This window comes from Peromyscus leucopus, chromosome 17, assembly GCF_004664715.2.
Source record: "Peromyscus leucopus breed LL Stock chromosome 17, UCI_PerLeu_2.1, whole genome shotgun sequence".
Lineage (NCBI taxonomy): Eukaryota > Metazoa > Chordata > Mammalia > Rodentia > Cricetidae > Peromyscus > Peromyscus leucopus.
In genome coordinates, this window is record NC_051077.1 from 2,755,135 (window position 1) to 2,777,993 (window position 22,859).

At 52.7% G+C, this 22,859-nt stretch overlaps 1 protein-coding gene across 8 annotated transcripts in view; it reads left to right on the forward strand.

Annotated features, from left to right (window-relative positions):
- The first annotated feature begins 577 nt into the window (after positions 1–577).
- Positions 578–22,859, forward strand: part of Atp11a (ATPase phospholipid transporting 11A) — a 112,083-nt gene continuing 89,801 nt past the window's right edge. For 5 of the 8 annotated variants that reach the window (XM_028881290.2, XM_028881291.2, XM_028881292.2 and 2 more), the window contains exon 1: positions 579–839. In XM_028881290.2, the coding sequence (XP_028737123.1) occupies positions 801–839 (39 nt within the window). In that variant the 5' untranslated portion in view covers positions 579–800. Of the gene's footprint in view, positions 840–22,859 lie in introns of all 8 variants that reach the window. The other 3 variants (XM_028881294.2, XM_028881295.2, XM_028881289.2) reach the window with 2 other exon arrangements.

The following is a 22,859-nucleotide window of genomic DNA, read 5'->3' on the forward strand; positions in this document are numbered from 1 at the left end:
AGCACTTGACTGGGGACTGGATCACCAGGCAAAACCCAGAGGCCTGGGTCTGGATGGAGGACCCGAGACAGGGCCCCAGCAGCTGGTAGAAGTAGTCCTAAGGGCCGGATCAGGACATGTTTGGTTGGGTCTCCAAGGGAGGAAGTCCTAAAAGGGGTGGTGGTGTCTGCACCCTGCAGCCACCTGAGGATCCTGCGCCTTCTGTCCACGCCACGGCGGGAGGCGTGACCCACAGGCTCAGGGGCTCAGGCCCACCGGACCTGCCATCGGGGCCCCGGGCTCACGGCCAGGCTTCCTTTCCAGAACAGGAGTGAGCCCAGGGAGATGGGGAACCTGCACCCGGCGAGCCACAGGAGGGCGATGATAGCGCCCTCCCGCCCGGCAGGGAGGCGGAAGCAACAGGGCGGCGTCGGCGGCGGCGCGCGCTAGGGAGTCGAGGCGCGCGCGCGCGCGCGGGGCCGGGGCGGGGGCTGCGGCGCGCGCATGCTCACACGCGCCCGTGACGCGCGGGGCGCAGCGGGGGCAGAGCCGGCTCCAGAGGCGCGGCGGCCGCGGGAGGAGCAGGCGCGGAGCAGCGAGCGAGCGCAGGCCGCGCCGGCCCGACGGGGAGCAGCGCGGGGCGCGGGCCGCCTCCTCCGAGCCCGCCTGCGCGCGAGCCGCGTCCCTTGGCCGCCGGGCGGCGGGGCATGAGCGCGGAGGGGCCGCGGCCGCCCCCCGCGCCGCCCAGGCCGTGACCGGGCGGGGGGCGGCTGCATTAGCGCCTGCAGCCCGCGGGGCTCGCAGAGCCCGGAGCGGCCACCATGGACTGCAGCCTACTGAGGACGCTCGTGCGCAGATACGTGAGTGGAGTGGCGCGCTGGGCTAGGGCTGGGGCCCAGGCCGGGGCCAGGGTCGGGATTGATGGGGATCGGGATCGGGGTCCAGGCCGGGAACGTCCCGCCGAAGGGTCCGCGCCGCCCTTCACCTGCGCTCGGCCAGGCCCACCCGGGGAAGGCAGTTGCAGCCCTGGCGATCCCGGGGTTAAGGGACACCCACGCCGGGGGTCGCGCTCAGTTGTAGCGGGGCGGGCCCGCGCGGGGAACGGGGACCGACTGGGAGGTGGGTCCAGGGCTGCGGGTGAGCGGGGAGTCAGAAGTGAAGTTTGCCGTCTCTGAAAGTAGCCGGCCAGGTCCGAGTGCGCAGTTCCCGGTCCTTCTGGGCGCCCCAGCTCGGGTAGTGACGGAGCGTGCCTCATCGGGGGAGACCAGGGAGGTGGCAGCCATGGGTCAGGACGGAGCAAAGGGGTGTGTGCAGAAAAGAGAGCATCTGCCCCGGGACGGCGCATCTTCCCCGGCGCTCGGCACAAGGACCTATTGTCCGGCAGCTGGCGCCGGGTGGTCACAGGTTTGAGGAGCGCCCGGGTACGGAGGATCGACCCGAGCCGGCTCTTTCTGGCTTTCTCTGAGCCGGACACTTGGCCTTAGATGTGGGTTTTTTTCCCCGAGGGGGAATGTACCCACTGTGATTTTTCTAGTTAATTCCCTTCCGACTTTGACCTTCCAGTAAGGAAAGAATGAGAGTGGGGAGTGAAGTTCTCCCCCGTGGAAGGTGAAGGGGTGGTCTTCCTGTCCCCAGGGGAGACTCGCCGTGGGTGTGCCAGCCTCCCGGGGTCCCAGAGCACATGCTCGTTCTAAGTAGGTGCTGTCTTTTACTTTTGTACTGCCCCCAGGCAGGCCCTCGGCTGTCTTATATTTCCTCAATCTAGGTAAAATTTCAGGTTAGTTTCTTTCTGTTGCTGTTTTTCCTCTGTAGTGGCATTTTCGCTCTAGGAGGTAGATATTCCTACTCTTCAGTTTTTTGACAGTGCATCTGGTATGTGAGTTATGGTATGTTATTCATTTTTATTATTATGTTACTCTCATTTTTTTTAAACCTCCTTGCTCTCAATGTGTTCTCTTGACTCCTCTACCATATTCCTGTACACAGCTGCTCATAGCTAGGATTTTAAACTTGAGTCTAAGTCTTGAAATTAACTTGACTTTTTCCAGACACGGTTATGATTTTTCTTGTAATATGGTTATCTCCCAAGATGTGTGAGATTATAGTTTCTTTTGTAAGAGGGGAAAAAAGAGACGGACTATTCTCATCTCGTGGATTATGCAACTTACTCTACAGAACTGAGCCTCCTCCATCGCACCTTCCTCTCCTCACAGTCAGAATCCCTGAGACGATAAAAGCCCCACAGCTCCCTCTGAGGCCCGAGGTTGCTAAAGAGTCCTCAGTGCTAGGAAAACGTTGCCATAGGTATTTTGTCCTGGGTCAGTTCCCGGCAGTGAGTACAGGCCGGTAGATGAAAGAGAACTCTTGTCTAGGCGAAGCCGGTACACGCCACGGTATACACTGCTCTACCCTGGAACAACCGCATGGGCGTGTGGAGGTGCACAGCTCCTGCACCGTGAGGTGGCCAACGTGCCAGGGTGCAGTCTAAGTCATACCGTGTATCCTAAACAGCTTACAGAGCGTATGTGGAGTCAGGGACACTTCCTGGTAGGTGTGTGAGGTGGGGAGTGTGGCCCCTTTGACAGGAAGCAGCAGAACCTTCTGGAAGCAGCCTGGGGGGGGGCTTCTGTTTGCAGCCGAGTACCTGGGACAGGCGGCCCCGCCCCGTGTGGTCCTGCTTAGGCGCTTTTGCCAGAGGACAGTAACAACTTGCAGTTCCTGTGCAGATTCAGTGTCTTAGTCCAGAGAAGGGCTAAGACCCGGGGCCTGGGTCCGAGGAGAGGCTCAGCAAGTTTACCACCACACACTGACTGCTCAGGTTCCCCAGCCCTGGGCAGGCATTAGCCCTGGGCTGCCAGGGTTAGTTAGCTGAGTGCTTGAATACTCTTCGAAAACCTTACTTGAGCCGGGGCGGTGGTGGTGCACGCCTTTAATCCCAGCACTTGGGAGGCAGAGCCAGGCGGATCTCTGTGAGTTCAAGGCCAGCCTGGGCTACCAAGTGAGTTCCAGGACAGGCACAAAGCTACACAGAGAAACCCTGTCTCAACCCCCACCCCCCAAAAAGACTTTACTTGAGTGACTCTCACTGTGTGCCTCTGGTTGTCCAGGATCTCACTGTGTAGACCAGGCTAGTCCTGAATTCACAGAGATCTGCTTGCCTTTGACTCCCCAGTGCTGGGATTAAAGGCACTGGCCACCTGGCGCCAAGCCCTCTAAACTTTAAAAAGGGGGGGCAGTATTGGTTGCATTCCCCGCACCCACCCCATCCCCAGGGCTTCCCTGAGGCAGTGGGAGGGAGGAATTGGTGGTGGATATGATTTGTTTTTTTTTTGCAAAGAGAAAACAAAATAATTTGAAGCAAGGTGTGGAGTACTGTTGCCTGGCACCCAGGAACAGAGCTTCCGAGGCCACGCTCCTCACAAAGGTCCTCTCCCTCTGGCCTTCCTGGTTCATGTGGAGGGGATTTGATTTTCCTCTCATATTTCTGTAGGTCAGGAGCTTTATTTTGTTCATGTCTGAGTGATTAGGTTTATTAGGTTTTAGGCCTTGCCAGAGCTTCTGTGAGCCTCTGCCTCCCAGAATTTGCTTTGCACGTAACACACTTTGTCTAAGATGGAAAACTTGGAAAAACCTGAAGGCCGGCCTTCCTTCCTTCCTTCCTTCCTTCCTTCCTTCCTTCCTTCCTTCCTTCCTTCCTTCCCTCCCTCCTTCCCTCCCTCCCTTCCTTGGTAATTAGCAATTGAACCTAGGACTGTCTGCATGCTAGGCAGGTGCTCTACCCCTGAGTTATGGCCCCAGGTCTTTTTGCTTTCTGAGACAGGGTCTCCCTAAGTTGCTCAGGCTGGCCTTGAACTCACTTTGTATCCAGGCAGATCTCAAGCTTACGGTCATCCTGCCTCAGCCTCAAGGGTAGCTGGGATGGTAGGCCTGCACCACCATGTCCCGCTGGTTTAAATTTTCCTCGTATTTTATGTGCGTGGCCTCCTTGCCTGCATGTATGTATGTAAGTACAGCATGTTCATGTCTGACGCCTGCAGAGGTCAGAAGAGGATCACCCAGGGTGGAGTTTGAGCTGACCGTTATGAGCGGGCGCTGCAAAGCGAAGTTCTGGAAGAGCAGCCAGCTCTCTGAACTGCTGAGCATCTCTCTAGTCTCTCATCTTTTTATATATTAGAAAAAGACCGTTTGGGCTCCAGAGGGCTTCGAGCACTTACTCTGCACTTCTCCAAAAGTCTAGAAACTTGTAAGCATGCATATGCATCACCTACTACCACCACCCATTCTTTTTCTTCCTCTTCCTCCTCTTTTTTGAGATAGGGTGTTACTATGTAGCTCTGGCTGTCCTGGAATCAGTACATAGACCAGGCTAGCTTCAAGCTCACAGAGATCCACCTGCATCTGCCCCCTGAGTACTGGAATTAAAGGCGTGCCCACTGGGCTCGGCTTCTTCATTTTTATCACAGACATCAGGGTACACTGTGAGCTTGCCTGTTCTAAGAGACTTAACTCACTGGACTGGCCGCTCCGAGGATCCAGGCCTTCCTGTTCAGTCCCCAGAGTCCGTATTCCCGGACACAAAGTGAAACCACTTAACCACCAAGGCCCTTCTGGTATTTGAAGTAAGTGTTTCCTTAGGCATAAAACCCCAGGCTAATGCATGGTCTGTCTCCAGCGTGGTGGTGGTAACAATCCATAGGATGGACTTGTAAAGTTTATCATTAACTTACAAGGCGGCAGCTAGACAAGCTTGTCCAGCACCCGCCTGTCTTCCGGCTCTGGTGTGTTCTGATGGGACATTTCTGAGCAGTCACCCCAGCTGCATATTTAACCTTTATTTTCCATCCCTTGCCTTGAATCTTGCCCACTGTTCTGTGGAACCCTATTGAATGTCTGCTCATTAGGACAAGCGAGCCTCAGAGGCTTTTATTTCATGCTGAGGACTGAATTTAATGACCATGGGCAAAGAGGATTGATTCATTACAGCCAGTTAAGTTTCTAGAAACAGGAGCACTGTCCTCAGTTTACCATTAGCTGAGATGGCATGACTATTAACAGGCATGTGTGGTGCCTCTCTGCCCAGGAATTCTGTCTGCAGATGTGTTCCAAACTGAGCATACAAATGGTTACTGGGTGCCTGTGCCCTGTGCCTGACACAAACAGGGTGGATGAGATGCCCACGTCTCAGACTTACAGATGTTCTTTTCACCAAGTTAAACGCAGGTAAGAGAGCTGTTTATTTGTAATACAAATCAATAGAAAGCCATTTTTTACAGCCCTGGAAATACAAGATTGAATAGGTACTATTTTTGCTCTACTGGGATGCTGATGGCTGAGAAACTCAGGGTCGATGCAGAGCTTTGGAGGTTAGGCATCCGTCTTCCTGGATCCTTACATCTGTCTCTGCCTCCGCCTGTACCTGCTGGTTAGCTTCTTCAGTCTGTTTCCTCCTCTGAAAACAAGGCCGGCCCTAGTGCCCACTCCCTGGTGCCTGCACTGTCGAGGACGTAGCCCTCGCATGCGGTTCATGCTCCATGAGTGGGGCCAGTATGGACCGGACACCATGAGTCGGCGCTGTACGGCTTCTCGTCGGACTTCTGCTCTCCCTCTTCATGGGGCCGCTGACAGCCTGCCTAGCCGTTTGAGAAGAGAACAGGCCCCTCTGCAGGGCCCACAGTCCTGCTGTATCTGGCCTGGCCTGCCTCCCTGGTTTGGGGCAGCAGATCCCGTTTTGACGGAGACCAGCCTGGGGCTTGTACTCCCCATCCTCTTCCTGTTCAGGTGACATCATGGCCCCATGGCACAGAGTCATGTCTGTCGGTCTACTCTTTGTCTTAATGGCTGGCTGACTGACTAGTCATAGCTGACCAGACTTTCTTTCCTTCCACCTCGTCTCTGTCTTGCTCCTGGGGTGCTCTTCCCAGGGTCTTCTCAGCCTTGGTGTGGTTTACGCGCTGACACCTTGTCAGGCGGCGATCCCCATCCTTGGGTCTCCACCTCAGAGTGGAGAGGCAAGCTGAACGTCAGCAAGTGTTAGTGGTCAGATGTGTTCTTTTTTCGGCATCGCAGATAACAGTTGAAAGGAGAAAATGTATTTTTGGCTCATCGTTTCAGACCAGGCAAGGTGCGCTGAACATAATGGTGGGGTTAGATGGAAGATCAAAGGGGCTTGTTTACTTCCTGGTGGGTAGCCAGGAAGGAAGCGGGTGGGGGAGGAGAGAGGTGGAGACAGGTGGGGTCCCAGAGACAGGGCAAACTCCTAGTCCCCCAATTTTCCCACCAGTGCTCCTTCCAGCAGCTCCCAGGGACCCCATCCATGTATGAATTCATCACTATTAATCCATTGATCAGGTCTGAGTCCTCACCGTTCAGTTACCTCCCGATGATTGACTCCAGCAGCTGGGGGCCAAGCCAGGAGCCTTTTGCAGGAAGGTGTTTTGTATCCAGACATAATATTGGTTTAACCGACCTGGTTGGGCAGCATCCTGAGGACCCTGGGGACTCACTGGGTCTGGACTAGGTAGTGTGTCTGGTGGCGGAAAAGGCCGAGGCTGCGGGGGGGCCCTGAGCATCTGGTGCCTTGTGGCTTGCCTGTGCACACGCGGGACCCCGGTGGACTTTTCTCCTCCTGCTAGAATCCTGGCCGTGGGACGCCCCTTCTCTCTGTTATTCTCTTATCTGGGGAGGGGATAACCTCTCCTGTACGTGCCAGGGATCCTGTGCACACCGCTGCTCTGGACCTCGCTATCTTCTTAACTGTGGTTGGACGAAGTGCTGCTGGGCAGTTCTGAAGGGAGCGCCACAGTATCACCAAGCACTGGAGCACGTCACAAGTCTTTATTAAGTCTTGGTCGGCACTTTCGCCAACTTCTAGTTCCTAAGCTCTTGGCCTTCCTGCCTCTGATGGTGTCCCCGTGTCTTTCGTGGGTGCCTTCCCGGGGCTCCTGCTCGTCCCGCTGGCTCTGTCAGAACTGAGCTCTTGGGATTGGCTCCACTTTTCTCCTGTCAGTTCTTAGGGCCTTGAGGGAACGGCAGCAATGCCCTCCACAGACCCTGATTTCAAGAGCAGAGCTCTGAAAGGTCTCCTAGGAGTTTACGTTGTTGATTCTCAAGAGTTAACTCTGTGACCCCGTGGAAGGGATTTCCAAGTTCTGTGTCTTCTTGCAGGAAGCAGTCCTAGATCAGGTAGTTGATTGGCCCTGGTTTGGGTTGGCTACTCAGTGGCTGGAGCAGTAGCTGAATTTCTTGCCATTACTTCAGGATAGGTGAGTGCCTGCTATCATCCCCACTTCCTGACTTTTCCAGAATACTGGTGGATCCTTCTCCCTGTGGCTCCGCTGCCGGAGAGAGAGCTGTTTAGACTGCCAGTGCTGGCGTGGGCTGTTCTGAGCTGCCTGGCCTGTCTCTGGCATGTGACCTGTCTCTCACCCACTGATAAGGATTCAGGCCTTTCTGGTTTGGGCCCCCATGTAATGAGGGTAAAGCAGTTTGCATGCTGCTTTTCAGGTTCTTACTGTGCTTTGCCTGATAGTCTCCCTCTCTCCCTCCCCTACTCTCCCCCTTCCCCACCCCCCTCCCTCTCTCCCCCCTCTCTCTGTGTACACATGAAAACGTGTGCTCACTCTCTCCCAAGCTTTAGTGCTGCAGCTGAAGCAGGGAAGGTCCCCTCACTGCACCCCCTGAAGAGGAGAGTGGTGTGGAAGTCCGTGGACAGCACTTGACCTCAGTGACCTGGGCTCCTGGTGGACCTGGCACGTGAGCACTGTGCCCATTAGTTCCCTTCTCCACTGCCAGCCCCTTAGCTGTTCCTCAGCATTTTAAAAGTGCAGTGGGAACCAGTTGGCGTTTATGGGTAACAGTTGACTGCTTCTTCCTCCGAGTCCACGTACGAGAATTGTTAGTGGCAGACTCCCACTCAGAAACACACTGAGTCCTCCAAGACACAGGAAATTCAGAAGAATTTGTATTTTCAAATTCCTGTTCTAAAGCCATAGCAACCACCTTCCGACCCTCCTAGTTCTCTGTTTTACATGCTTCCTCTGTCTCTGTATTTAACTTTCGTGGGTGTCAGAACTGGACCCCTTCTTGGGATGTATGTTGAGAGGTTCATGCACATTGGACATTGAGATGAACCATGCTGCGGCTGACCTATGCTACTGATGAGTGAGCGGTTTTCTGGGGGCTGAGCCATGCTGCTTTTGGGGATGTGCTCTGCTCCCAGGATGCAAGCCACGTTAGAGGAGGGGGCACACTTCTGGTGTGACCCATACTGCCAGAAGATGGCATGGTGCCTATCTTTTTTTTTTTTTTTTTTTTGGTTTTTCGAGACAGGGTTTCTTTGTGTAGCTTTGCGCCTTTTCCTGGAACTCACTTGGTAGCCCAGGCTGGCCTCGAACTCACAGAGATCCACCTGCCTCTGCCTCCCAAGTGCTGGGATTAAAGGCGTGCGCCACCACCGCCCAGCTCGGTGCCTATCTTATTTGGTATTAGTTGTGCCTCAGAGCATCCAAAGGAACCATTAGCACTTGGGGCTGGAGTCCATTGAGAGTCTGACCCAACCTAAGTGTTTCTTGTTGAGACAGGGTCTCACTATGTATCCCTGGATAACCTGGAACTTACTGTGTAGACCAGGCTGGCCTCAAACTCACAGAGATCCATCAGCCTCTGCCTCCCCAGTGCTGGGGTTAAAGGTATACACTACCACACATGGCCCTACCCAGTTAAAAAGATTTTTTTTTTTAAGTTAGAGTTGGCCCATGTAGCCCAGGCTGGCTTTGAAATCCTTCCTCAGCCTCCCAGGAGTGCTGGGAGCCTCTGTGCCTGGCCCAGTCTGTGTTCCGGGCACAGACAGTTTTCACGGAGGAAGGTGTTACTGGCAAGAAGCACTATGCCCCTGCAAGTCTTGACCTCGCTCACCTGGTGAGTGACGTCAAAAGTCCTGGCCCTGTAGCTCTGTGTGTGAGTCACATTCTCTGTGGTTCTCAGTTGACCCAGGTGTCCATTGAAGTCACTCTATCTCCCTGGGGAGAGGAGGGTGCAGGGGCGGAGGTGGAGGTGGGGGTGGGTGAAGAAGAGGCAGATGGCAGATGCAGCTGCTTCCCTGAGGGTATGGATCTGAGGATCAGATACTCACTGTGAAGTGCATTCAGAGTGGCTCACCAGAGTGTATATGCGTGTCATAAAGAATTTATTCCTCAACTTGAAAAGGGAATGGAAGTAACTTTTATTTTCTAGTTGGAAGCTAAGGAAAAGGTTTTTTTTTTTTTTTTTTTTTTTTTGGTTTTTCGAGATAGGGTTTCTCTGTGTAGCTTTGCGCCTTTCCTGGGACTCACTTGGTAGTCCAGGCTGGCCTCGAACTCACAGAGATCCGCCTGGCTCTGCCTCCCGAGTGCTGGGATTAAAGGCGTGCGCCACCACCGCCCGGCCTTGGAAAAGGTTTTTTTTAAGAGAAGATTTGTTCTGTGAAAACTGTACTTGATCGGAAGCCAGTGGGTTAGGCATTCCACAACACTGTGAGAGTACAGCCTGGGGATGGTGGCATTGTCCTTCCCCCCCACCCCCACCCCGTGCCAATCCCAGAGAAAGGAGAATAGGGCCCAGGTGAGAGATGTGGCTAGGTGGATCTGGGTCCACAGCAATCTCTACCAGGAGAGGGGACCCTCCTCTGCTGTCTTATGAGCACCCCCTCCCCCCAGGTTGGTCCTCATACCCCAGGAAGGAGCATTGTGTTCTTCACAAGAATACTGGGTTTGTGTAATGGGGTGCTTCCAGGTGCGTGGGCCTGCTATGAGGTCATACACCTGCTTTGCCCAGCACAGCCCTGGCACAGGCCTGTTGTCCTAAATAGTTAATAATCATCCACAACATCCCTGCCATACAAGTGCCTCAGTTTGGCAAGTAAGTTAGGTGACCCTCTCTTAGGTGGAGAGTGGGCCCAGAGCATTGTGGTCCCCTGCCCGTAACCTTGCCGAGAGGTGCGTGTGACCACACAGGGACCGGCTGGCCATGCTGCAGATTCATGGTAGATCCCATTACCTTGTTGGAGAAGTCACCTCCCCATGCGCCCCCAGCAGTATGAGAGGAGAGATTGGGTGTCCTGGCTCCTGAGGGCACTAGCCTCCCGCAGTGTCCTGAGTAGTCAGGTGGGGTTTAGGGTGGCCTGACCCCCATTGTCATAGCTGTGGTTCCCGCCTCCTTGTCCCTTGATGAGAGGCCTGTCTTACCCTGGGAACCCCATGGTGCTGGTTACACAATGTACCTCTGAAATCACATGTGTGTGGCTTGGTGGTGTACACAAGTGCCTGAGGAACATTCTGGATGGTGTTTGTTTTACACAACACACCAAAGAGACAGAGAGTCGAAAGGCAGGTAGACCCCGCCTCCTGTTACTTGAGAGAAAAGTCCAAGAAAAAAACTCCAGAGCAGACTGCGGAGAGCCGCAGCAGGCGTGAAGGAAGCGGCAGCTGACTTGGGCTGAGGACGGAGTGGAGCTGGCCCCTCATGCCTGAGGTGCAGGCCAGCACTCCCATGGCTGAGGAACCTGCCGTGTGCCCCTGCTTCCACAGGGCCCGTGCCCTGTTGGTGTTTAGGGCCTGGCCAACTGCGGATGTGGCCTGCCATCCATGCGCTGATATGTGGCAACACTGTATCTGTGATGACAAGCCTTGGAAGCCGCCTCTCTCTGAAGGGCACCAAACATTATGTAAAAACGACATGTGGCCCTGAAGAACCCTCACTGCACTGGCGCTTCCGTCCCTGTGTTCACTGCAAAAGCATCTTCCCTGTGAAGTGTCTCCTCCTCACTCAGGGAGGACCCCATGCCTGGGACCCCTGTTGCTATCTCATGCCAAGCAAGGCTCAGCGCCCCTTGGCCTTTGAGGGTCTGATCTGTCTTTGCAGGTGTCTCCTGGCTGCCTGTGTCTCCTCACCGTTGTCAGATAACTAACTTTGTCCGCTGCAGGTGAAGCCAGAGCAGGCAGGCCACAGGTTTGCGTGGAGGCCTCCGGAGTTATGTGCTGGATGGCTGTCTCTGTTTCAGGCTCTCGCTAGTGTCTCATCAGGTGGGATTGGCAGCTGGAGTTTCTGAAACAGCAGTCGATGGGCATCTGAGGTAGATGGCTGAGTCTGCCAGTGCCAAGGGTGGGCAAGAGAGGGAAGCCAGCTGTGTCCGAGGTGTTGCCCTGAGGGATGCCTCTTGCTAAGTCTGTCAGCATAAATGGCTCTGTTGGTACCCAACAGCTTATACGCCACGCTGGAGTGGGCGCTACCCACACCTCCATGAGCTAGGCCATACACGGCCCACCTTAGCCAGAAGCGTTCCTTGGGTCTGGAGGCTGGGCTATCAGCAGGGCTGGGTTCCGATTGATGAAGAGAGACTGGTCCTCCCAGATACGACCATCCTCAGGGCTTTGCTACCAGCCTAATCTTCAAGTATGGTTCCATATTACAAGGGCTTCAGCACCTGAACTTGGGGCTAGAGTTCAGCCTAAAGCGGCACATTGGTTTAGGAGGCTCTGTTTAAATAGTGTTCAGAGAGACAGTGAATTTCAAAGCGGACACTTTGTTTCCTTTCTGTATTACCAAATTATAGTGCTTTCTTGGGAAAATGGCATAGAATAGATGTAGTGTGTTGTAGCTAGAGTTTTCCTGCCTGGCCCACAGTCAGGACAAATCTCTGTCACCCTCCAGTCCCACAGCCGCTCAGACCTGACCAAGTAAACACAGAGACTTACATTGCTTACAAACTTTATGGCCATGGCAGGCTTATTGCTAACTGTTCTTATAGCTTAAATTAATCCATTTCCATAAATCTATACCTTGCCACGTGGCTCGTAGCTTACCGGCATCTTCACATGCTGCTTGTCAGGCGGCAGCTGGCAGTGTCTCCCTCCACCTTCCTGTTTTCTCTGTTGTTCTCCTTCCTCTCTGTTAGTCCCACCTATACTTCCTGCCTGGCCACTGGCCAATCTGTTTTATTTATTGACCAATCAGAGCAATTTGACATACAGACCATCCCACAGCACTGTGTTTTTGTTGTTATTTTTGTTTTTAACAGTGAAACAGATGATTCTCCCACTATTACACGTGATCTGATGACTTGATCTCTCTCTTCTGAGGGGTCTGGCAGGGCAGAGGGAGTTAAGATAAGGCAGTAATATAACACCTTGTTTGGGTCCAGATGCCCAGCATCTGGCTTATTGACCAGACAGATGTTGCTAGTTACGTCACAAAGTGGATTGGGCCTGCCTGCTTAGTGAGGATCGAGCCATGGCCCTGGTGGGTGAACTCTCCACCGCTCTCGTCTTCAGACTGACATTTTTCCTGGAGCAAATGTAGGTAGCTGGGCAGGAAGTGCAGGAGTGGACGGGGGCCCTGCTGTCTGCACAGCTGTCTCTGGTAGCAGCATCGTAACACAGCTGCACACCACATCTGTAAGTCCCCAGGCCAGTCCTTTTAGGGTGTTTAAAGAACCAGAGTCTCATGGTCTGTCATTTGGAGACTGTGATATCAGAAACCATCATCAGTCATGGCTCTTCCAGGCGGGCGTCGCTGGCCTCCCTGGTTGTGAATTCTGGAGACTTTAAAACCATTTGACTGAAAATGAAGCAGGAGAGTTTGCCCTTTTTTTCTCCCCCAAATTGAACTTTTTTATTGATTCTTTTTGAATTTCACATCGTGTAGCTCGATCCCACTCATCTCCCTGTCCCTTCCCAGACCCTTGCAACTCCGCCCCTACTCCCAGGATAAAGCAAGATAAAATTTAAAAGAAAAGAAAAATCTGGCCGGGCGGTGGTGGCACACACCTTTAATCCCAGCACTCGGAGGCAGAGCAGCCAGGTGGATCTCTGTGAGTTCAAGGCCAGCCTGGGCTACAGAGTGAGTTCCAGGAAAGGCGCAAAGCTACACAGAGAAACCCTGTCTCGAAAAACCAAAAAAAAAAAAAAAAAAAAAAAAAAGAAAGAAAGAAAGAAAGAAAGAAAAATAAAAATCTTGTTTTGGAAGCTGTAGTGTGTCATAGTAAGTCACACAGTCCTTTAGTCCATATATTGTTTCTTGCAAATGTTCTTTGCATTGAGTCGTTGGTCTAGTTTGAGGTCTCTGGTTTTTGCTACATCACCAATGCTGGGCCCTCACTGGCACTCCTCTTGGGTGTCCTGTTGTTGTCCTGTGTCATGGAGATCCTGTAACTTTGGATCTGCAGGACCAACCCCTCTATGTGCTCCAGCAGATCATAGATGGGGTGGATGGTGGGATGGCCAACTCATAGCTCTGGTTCTGGGCCTGGGTGGTTGTTTGCTGGGTTGGTCAGCCCGCCAGCTCTCCTTCATCCTCAACAGCAGGGTGAGCTCTCCAGGACTGCCCTGGCTAGCTCTCCCTATGGAATAAGCAGCAAGGGGCAGGGCCAAGTCTCTCCTGTTCTTATGTCCTCAGGTCAGCTCGCCCACACCTACACCGCAGGGCCAGCTCTGCTGTGCTGCCAAGCCAATGTGTAGGGGCCACTCTGCCTGGTGCCGCAGCTGGTGAGAGGCATGGGCAGCTGAGGAGAGTCTGTCTTAAGGAGAAATGCCACTCAGCTTTGGCCTAGAGATGTCATGTGCTGCCCCGAGGCACCTGGGATTTATGCAAAGTGTGAACCAAGGCCAGCACAAGAAACTGCTTTCCACAGATATTAGGCCCCACTGGAGCAGGGGAGGGTCTGAGTGGGCTTGTTTCTCTCACCCCCGATCTGTGACCTCCTCCCTCCACGGGAGGAGGAAGTGCCTTAACAGTTAAATATTCTGTGCTCAGGGAAAAGAGGATTTCCCCAGCCTATTTTCAGCCGGGGATTAGGGACAGCAAACTTCGGCTGTGAGGATTTCATCGAGGTTTTTGTGTAGTTTTTCAAGGTCTCAGAGATCACCTGAACTTGGGGGTAGAAATGAAATGATAGGAGGGTCATTGGTGTGGACATCTGTGACTTAAGGTCAATCTCACATACATTTGTCACTTTCAGATAAAGTGCTGTACATTTGGACTCACCATTTGTCTCTAGAAAGTATCGGCACGGTTGTTTGGGTTCAGATAAATACGACCGTCAGTGTAGCACGTATTTCCAGTAATCAACTTTGGTATACATTGGGAAGTATCGTGTGTGGGAAGAAGGCTGCCGTGGTGGTCAGAGCCCTTTGAGTGATTGGTCCTGATCAGTTAATCTCGCCATTTCTTGGATGCAGACTAGGAATAAAGCATCCCTGGAGAGTGTCTGCCGGCTCCCTGTGAACTTCCCACACAGCAACCTGCCTGCGCAAGGCAGCCTTGACGTCTGATGCTCCTCCAACAGTTGTGGAGTGTGTGTGTGTGTGTGTGTGTGTGTGTGTGTGTGTGTGTGTGTGCACAGCACAGTCAGTGGAACACACTGGAGACTGGTTACCACACAGCTGAGAACTGAGTGAACACGTGGTGTGCTTAGAGAAGAAGGGCTGGGGAGGTGGACAGAGTTGAGGACTAAAGGGGTCTGGGCCTGTGGCCTTGCAGCCAGCCTGTGGACCATCAAGCAGAGGAAGCCTGAGCCTCGGAGGCTGGGTGCTGTAGCATGGAGCTGGGTAGACACAAGAATGACCTGACTGTCTGCCTTGGAGCTTTATTATTTTGAAATGTTTCCCTGATTGTTGTCAACTCCAGTCACCCCTGTACTTCTTGTCCCTAGCCTCTGTCTTTCCCTGCACTGTCCCCAAACTGTCCCTAAACTCTTCCAGGCTCTGACTCTGTTCTGTTCTCTTTGAGATCAGTTTCAGATTTCACATAAAAGTGGGGACACACTGCCTGTCCTTAAGGAGTGGTTTTTCTTTAAAGGCACACGCGTGTATGTGTGTACTTGTGCCTGTGTGTGAGTGCAGGTATATGCCACACCACACACGGGGGTCAGGGGACAACTTGGGGAGTCACTTCTCCCACCTTGTTGCTCCTAGGGATCAAACTTAGATCATCTTGCCGTCATGAGCCTCACCTGACGAGCCATCTCGTCGGCCCACAGGGATGATTTTTAATAGTCTGTGGATGTCTTGCTTTATTGATTATGAACAACTTTTACTGTAGTAAACGGTACTCATGATACTAAATTGACATTTAACTGATTTCCCTGACATCAGACAACAGTGTTTTGCCCCCATCAACCCAGTCCATTTCCAGAACTTACTCCAAATGAAGCTGATTTGGGGGCAGTTTTCAATATGAAATTTATTCTACATTTGATACTGTATACCTTGCTTTTTGAGGAAACACTTTTTTTTTTTAATCTATAAAAACCAAAAAGATGGCTAGGCAAGTGGATCTCTGAGTTCAAGACCAGCTTGATCGACATGGAGTTCCACACCAGCAGTCAGAGTTACACAATGAGATCCTGTCTCAAAGAAACAAGACAAACCCAAACAAACAAACAAAACCAAAAAAAGAGCATAATAATAAGACTGGAACTGGAGCGCCAACTAAATTTTCATGGAAATGTCCTCGGGCAGGGTTTTTTCCTTTTAAGTAACTGGCAGTGTGCTGAGCCAGGCAGGGTAGGAGGGCACAGGCCTCTGCTTAGCGCCCACTCAGGCCGAGCGTAGTGAATGGAGATCGTAGTGAATGGAGAGGACCGTCTGATTAGCTGGGCGGCTCCGCAGCGCTGCCTGTGACTGGGTGCTACATTGTGAGGTCCCTGTGCATTTCCTAAGTACACCGGAGCCATGGCATTCTGTGGGATAAGCCTGTCTCGTCTCTCTTGGCTTTTGAAGACATCTTTTTGTTTTCATCTGTGATGTTGACTCTTTTGATGCAAAGAAAGAGTAAGAAATAGGTTCATTACATTTAAAATTACATTTTTTAAGCAAAATTGCTAGTTCTGTGAGAAAATGTCAGATTGCTTTGAGATTTTTGTTTTTGTTTTTCCTGTCTCTGTAATTGAAATCATTTTTCTCTGTTTCATAACTTTGTTGCTTTTTAAAGGAAGGTATTTAAATAGTTGTAAATCATCTTGTTCCTAGTAAGTTTTTTTGGTGTGTATGTAAGTAGGAAACTTCATTGTAACATTGAATAATTGGGCCGGAAGCCATGTGGCAGTCAGGAGTGGAGATTACAGTGTTGCTTCTGTGGGTTAAGGTTTCCGAAGTGAGTTGAGTCAGATGAGCACTTTCCGTAGTGGGCATTTTCCACAGTAGCCGAGGTGACGCCATCATCCAGTGTCCAGCTGGGGCCTTTCTCACTGAGGCCCGCTGGTCTGTGACTGACTTTGCTTAGTGAGTCGCTGCCGCCTGTATCCTGGATGCCTGAAGGCTGAGTTTGGGTAGAGAACTTAGCATCAACGTGGGTCGGATTCTCTTTCATGTCAGTAAGAGGGGAAGAAGAAGAGAAAGAATTTGGCTCACATCTCCATGTAAAGGCCCGTAACAGAAGTTGGACTTTGCAGCTCCTGGGGTCCAGGGCCAAGTGTTTATTAGGGATCTGTAGAAAGGAAGGGGGTAGGAAACAGGGCAGGGCAGGGGGTGCACATGGACAGCACCCGCCCTGTGGGGAGCAAAGTCCTCTCAGGCACAGGGTCTGTGTGCCTCGCCCCTTCTGACTCCTTCACAAGATGGGGCTGTCCCCAAGGGCGAGATTGCAGATGAGCCTGGGGCTCTGTGTGCTGTCCTGCACCACAGGAGTTTATCAGCGACACTGGCTGGCCACAGGGTACTGACTGTGGCCACCGTGGCCCAGAGTTGGTACAGGTGCCCAGCCCTTCTGCCCGCCAGACCACAGTTCCCTAGAACTAAGATCAGGGTACATAGAGACCTGGGTGGGCCCACCCACAGAGCTCACAGCAGCCCCTTGGCACAATGGGGTGGCAAGATAGAGTGGGCAGCTGGCACCAGCACCGTGATTGACCTCTGCAAGTGTTTTCTGTAGTTTTATCTGGAGACATGCTGGAGACCACGTCCTCTAAGCAACACCTACAGGCCTTGTAGACCCTTCTGGAAAGACACTTGCTCAGCAAGAGCACACGGTCCTGACAGACTAGCAATGAATGAACAAAGCAGATATCCACACTTGCACGGCTGGTGAAGTCCACTCTGTCTCACGAGTGTAATTCACGTGTGCTTTTTCACTTGGGTGCAGGCACCTGCCCTTCCTGACCATCTTACCCCACTCCACATACACATCTAATAACACACAGTCGTCACCTGATATCTGGGTGATGCAAAATTGGCTTTTTCCAACAGGATGGGGCAGGCGCAGCCACTCCTTAGAAAGTAACTGCCTGGAATTTTCCTGTCTCCTCTGTGCCGGTGGGAGTTTGCACAGCACTTGAGGACTTCACATCAACTCATGGCTGTAATTTTAGCAATCAGGAAGGAACCAGAGGGAAGGAGAGGGCTTGGGGGGCGGGGGGGGGGGGCGGCAAGCCTTTTATGGTCAGCATCATAGGGAGAAGTCCCAGCGGGAGGGGCAAGCAGGACCTCAGGCCGGAGGCTTCTTCCAGCCTCCAGTTCAGCTGCCCTGAGGTCACAGGAAGCTGTGGCTGTGACACCCTGAGTTTGCAAACCGTGGTGGTGGTGGGGGGTTGTTCCAGAACTCATCCAGAACTGGCCAGGGCGGCAGTGGTGAGGAGAGGGCCAGTTTTGGATAAGGACTGTCAGTGATTGTTCATATGTGTTTATTTATAATAATTCTTTGGGAATTTCACACCATGCACCCCAGTCCCACTAACCCCCCAGTCCCTCCATACCCACCCCTCACCCCTGCACCATCCCCCAAAACAAAGCCCCCCAAAACAATTTAAAAAACAAAAAATAAAAGCCTACCTCGCTCCTCCGTCTCTCCAGCAGCTCTTCCCTGGTCTAGTGGCTTTGGGGGCTGTGGTGTGTCATGCAGTGTACCCTTTTGTCCAGTCAGCCCCACCCACAGATGTTCATTGCCATGAGTCGTGGGTCTGGTTCAAGGCCTCTGGCCTCTGGCACACCGACGTCACTGGACCCTCACTGAAGCTCCTCTCGGATGTCCTGTTCTTGCCCTGAGTCATGGGGATCCTGTGGCAGTGATCCTAAACACATAAGCAGACAGGTCATGGCCAAATGCTGTCCTTCTGTGCTGTGACTCCCTGGGGGGCTCCAAGCCCTGGTTACGTGACCAGAGAGGTCTCTAGGGATGTTACCTGGGCCATATATGTCACCTGGCACCAGGGAGAGCTACGGTGTACCTGGCCCATGGGTCTAGGGCTTTCATGGCAGAGGTTAGAGGGGTCACTGGGTCTTTTTTTATTTTAACCCCAAATCCACTTAAGACTTTTATTGTTGGAATGTAGACTTTAACGCTCCGTACAATACTATAAACGTGGCTTGAAGTAATCAGGAAAATTGTTTTGCATCGCTGTTTTGTTAAAATTAAAAACTCAGAGAGGAAGAACCTAGCAAGGGCAAGAAAAGGAAGACATGGATTCAGGGCCTGCCTCCTGGCTTTGATGGGAGCATCTTTGTACTTTCAGCTTGCAAATGAAGCAGCCACCCTGGTTTCCTGGAGAGTCAGGTTTTCAGGACTAGAGACTGTCAACGCCATGGAGTGAAGTCAATTCTGTCTGAGAGGAAGAAGTTGACAGTGAGGTCCCCCTCTCTCTCCTCTGCATCTGTGTGGAACCAGAGGAGCTGCCACTCACTCTCTGGAGCTGGAGTAGTGTGACGCCAGAGGATGCTTAGCTGGTACAAGATTGGGGGCGGGGGATTGCACTTCCCAGACTGCAGATTGCCATTGGAGGTGCCCCTCCCAGACTATCATTGGAGGTACAAGTCCCCTGTTGATGGTTCTAGAACCTGTGCAGAACAGGCAGCACCCCGACTTGATCCAGTGTACCTGGACGCTTCCTTGAAGCCTGTTTAGCGTAGGAGTCCTGTGCAACTCCAGCCGCAGTGACCACCAGCACCTCCCTCCTGTGGCCATTCACACACTGCCTGGTGACAGCCCGTGTCTCCAGCTGCCTGAGGCCCCCTGGGGCGCCTCACAGGGCGAAGTGCTTGCGGTAGGCGTGCTCAGCGACTCAGGACCACAAGTGTGTAGTGTGTGCTCCACTGTATGAACCTGGAGTGACAGCCTAGATGTGAGACCAGGGAAGCACACCAGCCCTCCCGGGCCCAGTGGGGATGGGGTGCAGGTGGCATCTTGTGGAGGTGAAGTCCTTATCTCTGGATACCATTTAGGACTCAGGGGCCTCTGTTTGTGGATGCTGGGCATGCTTACTCCTGATGGTGGACTGTGGCGGCCGGAGCCCGAGGCCTAAGGGGAGAGATCTGTTTGTAGTTCTGCAGTGAGGCAGGTGGACATGAGGTAAAGGGCCAGGAGAGACACAAGAACTCCCTTCCTCCTCACCAGCCGTGGGAGTGAGGGACTCCCTGCTACACTTAGATGGGCTGCGGCCTTTCTCTGTCTGCTGGGTGAGGTTGTGGGCTCTTGTGTGTCTGCAATGAAGGACCTGGGAGTCCTGTCAAAGAAAGGTTGGAGCCACTCCTCTTCAGGGAAGAGGCTGGGGAAACCCCCTATTAGGAGTAACTTCAGAGCTCTTGCAGGCAGATTCCTGGATCCGCCCAGTAAATGACCAGTAATGACCGCCCAAGCTGGTCATTAGCCTGGCCCGTGGCCGTAGCTCTCACCCTCCATCCTCCCCATTTGTGTGTCCCTGGTGACCCATGAGTGTCCTGGCGCAAAGACTGCAGGGAACGGAAAACTCTCTGCCCTCGCTTTGCAAGATGGGAGAAGTATCCATTTCCTTGGGCGATGTGAGAGGCTAAGAGAGCAGAGAATCTGGGGAGGGGTCAAAGCTCACAGAGCTAATGCGAATCAGAGGCAGGAGAACCGTGCTCAGCCGAGAGCCTCTGGAACTCAGTTCTCCAGGCATCTTCCTCCGGCGTGCACAGGGCACCAGGAACACAAGCTTTTTGCACACACAGCCTTAGAACTCTTGTGTGAGGTGTCAGTCCCCACGGTAACTCAGGGTGGGTGTGGCCGAGCCTGGCTGTCCCTGGTGACAGCTTGCTGCTCCATTTTTTGGCCAGCTTGACTATACTTTGTTGAGTAGCTAGCGAGCATCCTCTCAGGATCAAGTGTTGTGCCAGGCACCGGGAATATTGACAACAGAACAGAAGAGTCAGTCCTTCCTGCTAGAATTTAAAATCGAGCGAGGGACTCACAGAGCTGCCTTAAGCAACTGATGAGCAGCAGAACCCTGTTACCACGTGAGACAGACTGGGCACCTGTAGGTGAGGCCTCCATAGTGTGCTTATCTGTGTGTTGGAAATGCTAGGAGGCATCCTTCATCTCTGCAGGATGCCGACTTCCTTAAGGCCACTGCCCCAGCAGATAGAGTCCCATGACGTGAGTTTGCCCTTTTCTGCCTCTAGTCTGAAACCAGGGCGCATTGGCAGGTCATATTCAGAGCTCAAGTGACCAGGGGGATGGAACCTGTAGTTAAAAGGGTGTGCCTGCAGTCCTTGCATTCTTTATTCTGCAGCCAGGGCTCTCCTGCTTGGTGAAGGTCACAAGAGTCCTTTCCCCTCTTCTGGAAGGAGGATCCCGTGGCCTGGTGCCCACTTCCATCAGGGTGCAGCCACAGGCCAGGTATGAGGAATGTGGTAACCCCAAGCCAAAAAGCCTGTTTACAAAGCAGTTAGCTGACTATCCAGAGGGCAGGTGTGGCTGTTAGGGACAGTACTGAGGGGCTGGACTGCATGTCACTGCCCACTTGGCCCTGCTGGCCTCTGTGGTCCTTCCTCTGTGGTCCTTCCGTCTCTCTCCCTCGCTGCATTGGTTGTTTGGGGGAATGAGGAGGATTTAGTGAATGCATAAATACACAGGCACTCGAGGAAAGGATGCACAGTGCCAACTCTGCCCTTTGTCTCTAGGCAGCTGCTTCCGTGTGGCCCATGGTGGCAGCGTTTTGGATGCTCTGTCCCCGGCTTAGGTTGATCCAGGATAGGGGTCCAGGGGTCTTTAGGACGCAGATAACAAGCCTTAAGTTTGCAGGACACCTGTTAGTGCGGCATCGGGACTTCTGGTATACCTGCTGAACAGTCCTCACATCTGTTTGCACACAGCCTCCCATGCCATCTCCGTGACTCTTCTAGGCCGTGTCTCCCTCCTTGTGCTCTCCCCAGGTTTCTGTCCTGCTTGTGGAAGGTGCCCAGGTCCAGTCAGCTCCTCCTTGCGGCCCTGCCCCAGAGTGGCTAGGGTGTCCACATGTGGGCAGTGTCAGAAGGGGCCACATCAGTGCTCTCCTATTTTTAGTTACTCTGCTATCTTTAGCTGATGTTCCCCAACAAGGCAGCAACTGCCATGTCTAGCCAGAAGTCTAAGGGAGGCAGTGCAGGCCTTGGTCCTTCTGGAGCCAGGAGGGAAGACAGGGCTCTGGTGAGGTGCTGGTACATGGTTACCTTGGTCAATGATGATCATCTGGTTGGAAGTAGATTTTGGGAACGAACCAATTTTAAAGAGCTCTTAATGATTATTTCGCAATAAAATAAACATCGGTACATATTTTCATAATAGCCATGGTTTACTGCTAGTTAGAGACTGGAGGTCATATCACTCCTCATCTGTGTGTCCCGAGGGCTGTGTAGCAGCCTGTTTCTCTGTGGGACACTGTAGTGGCGGTCATCATAAGTCGTAGGCCCTGCAGGTCCTTGCCCAGCTGCCCTAGGGTAGAGGACATCATGCAGCAAATGACAGGTGCTGCCCAGAGGAGCCCGTCTGGGGACATCGCTGCTCCCTCCCCAGACTTCTGACACTAACACAGTTCCTGGGCTTGTCTGGGTCTGTGTTACTCCCTGAAGCCTCTTGGAGCAGAAGCAGATGAGAGATGAGGACAGCACATCTTGCCCAGGAGCAGCTGACTGTCACAGGCCACCTAGTCACTTGAGCACTCTGCTCTCAGTTGCACTTCCAGGGTGAGGCTGAGGGCAGCGATCCGGGAATAATAACCCCTCCGATTGCAGTAATGCTCTAAGGAGGCTGGGCGCTGAACCCCGCTGCAGCAGCAGGCTGGAGGGCCGCTGGAGCCTCCACGAGGTGGGGTGAATGGGACTATTGAGAGGCGTTGACAGTGACTCACAGGGGAGGGACGTGGAGGGAAGATGTGTTTACAGGGGACGATTATGTAGGTGGGTTACAGTAGGTTACAGAACTGGCTGCCTGAAGTGCAGAGGTACGTGGTGGTCAAGGGTTAAACAGGTGGCTTGTTTTAGGATCTTAGCGGTTGTTCATGGTGGTGTGGTCTCCAACCTGGGGAATGGCTGTCTGCGTTGCTGGGTAGCGCCAGGTGGAGTGTAGTCTATAAGTCAGTAAATAGACCTTAAAGTTGAAACACTTAGAGATCTTTCAGATTGTGTGTGTGTGTGTGTGTTCATCCAAAATCTGTCTACTTCCTGCCCTTGATCAGAACATCTCCAAAGCCACCAGGGGACTTCATGGAGCCTCCTCCTGAGGCTGCAGCCTGGACTGCTAAACACTATTGTTATTGTTGTGAGCGTGCCTCGGCTCTAAACGACAGCGGTAAGGAGTGTGAACCACAATTGCTTCATGGCATAGAGAACCCCGCTGATGACAGGGAAAAGAAATTCTAGTTAGGAACATGGCCTGCCTCTTTCCAGGAGTGATTTGAAGTTGCTTATGTAATTAATGCAACATAAGGAAGTGGTGGGGCAGAAAAAAAAAACAACAAAAACCAGAAAGCTAACAAGCAAATATTAGCAAGCCTCTGAGACGAACTTCACTTCTTCTTTTCTGCTAGTTAAATTGAAATTCCCTTCTCTGTCTAATGAAAGACGCTCCATACATTTGTCTGGGGAAATAAACTTTTTCACTCAAGGGGGAATTAATTATAAAGGACACTGGGAAATCCAAGT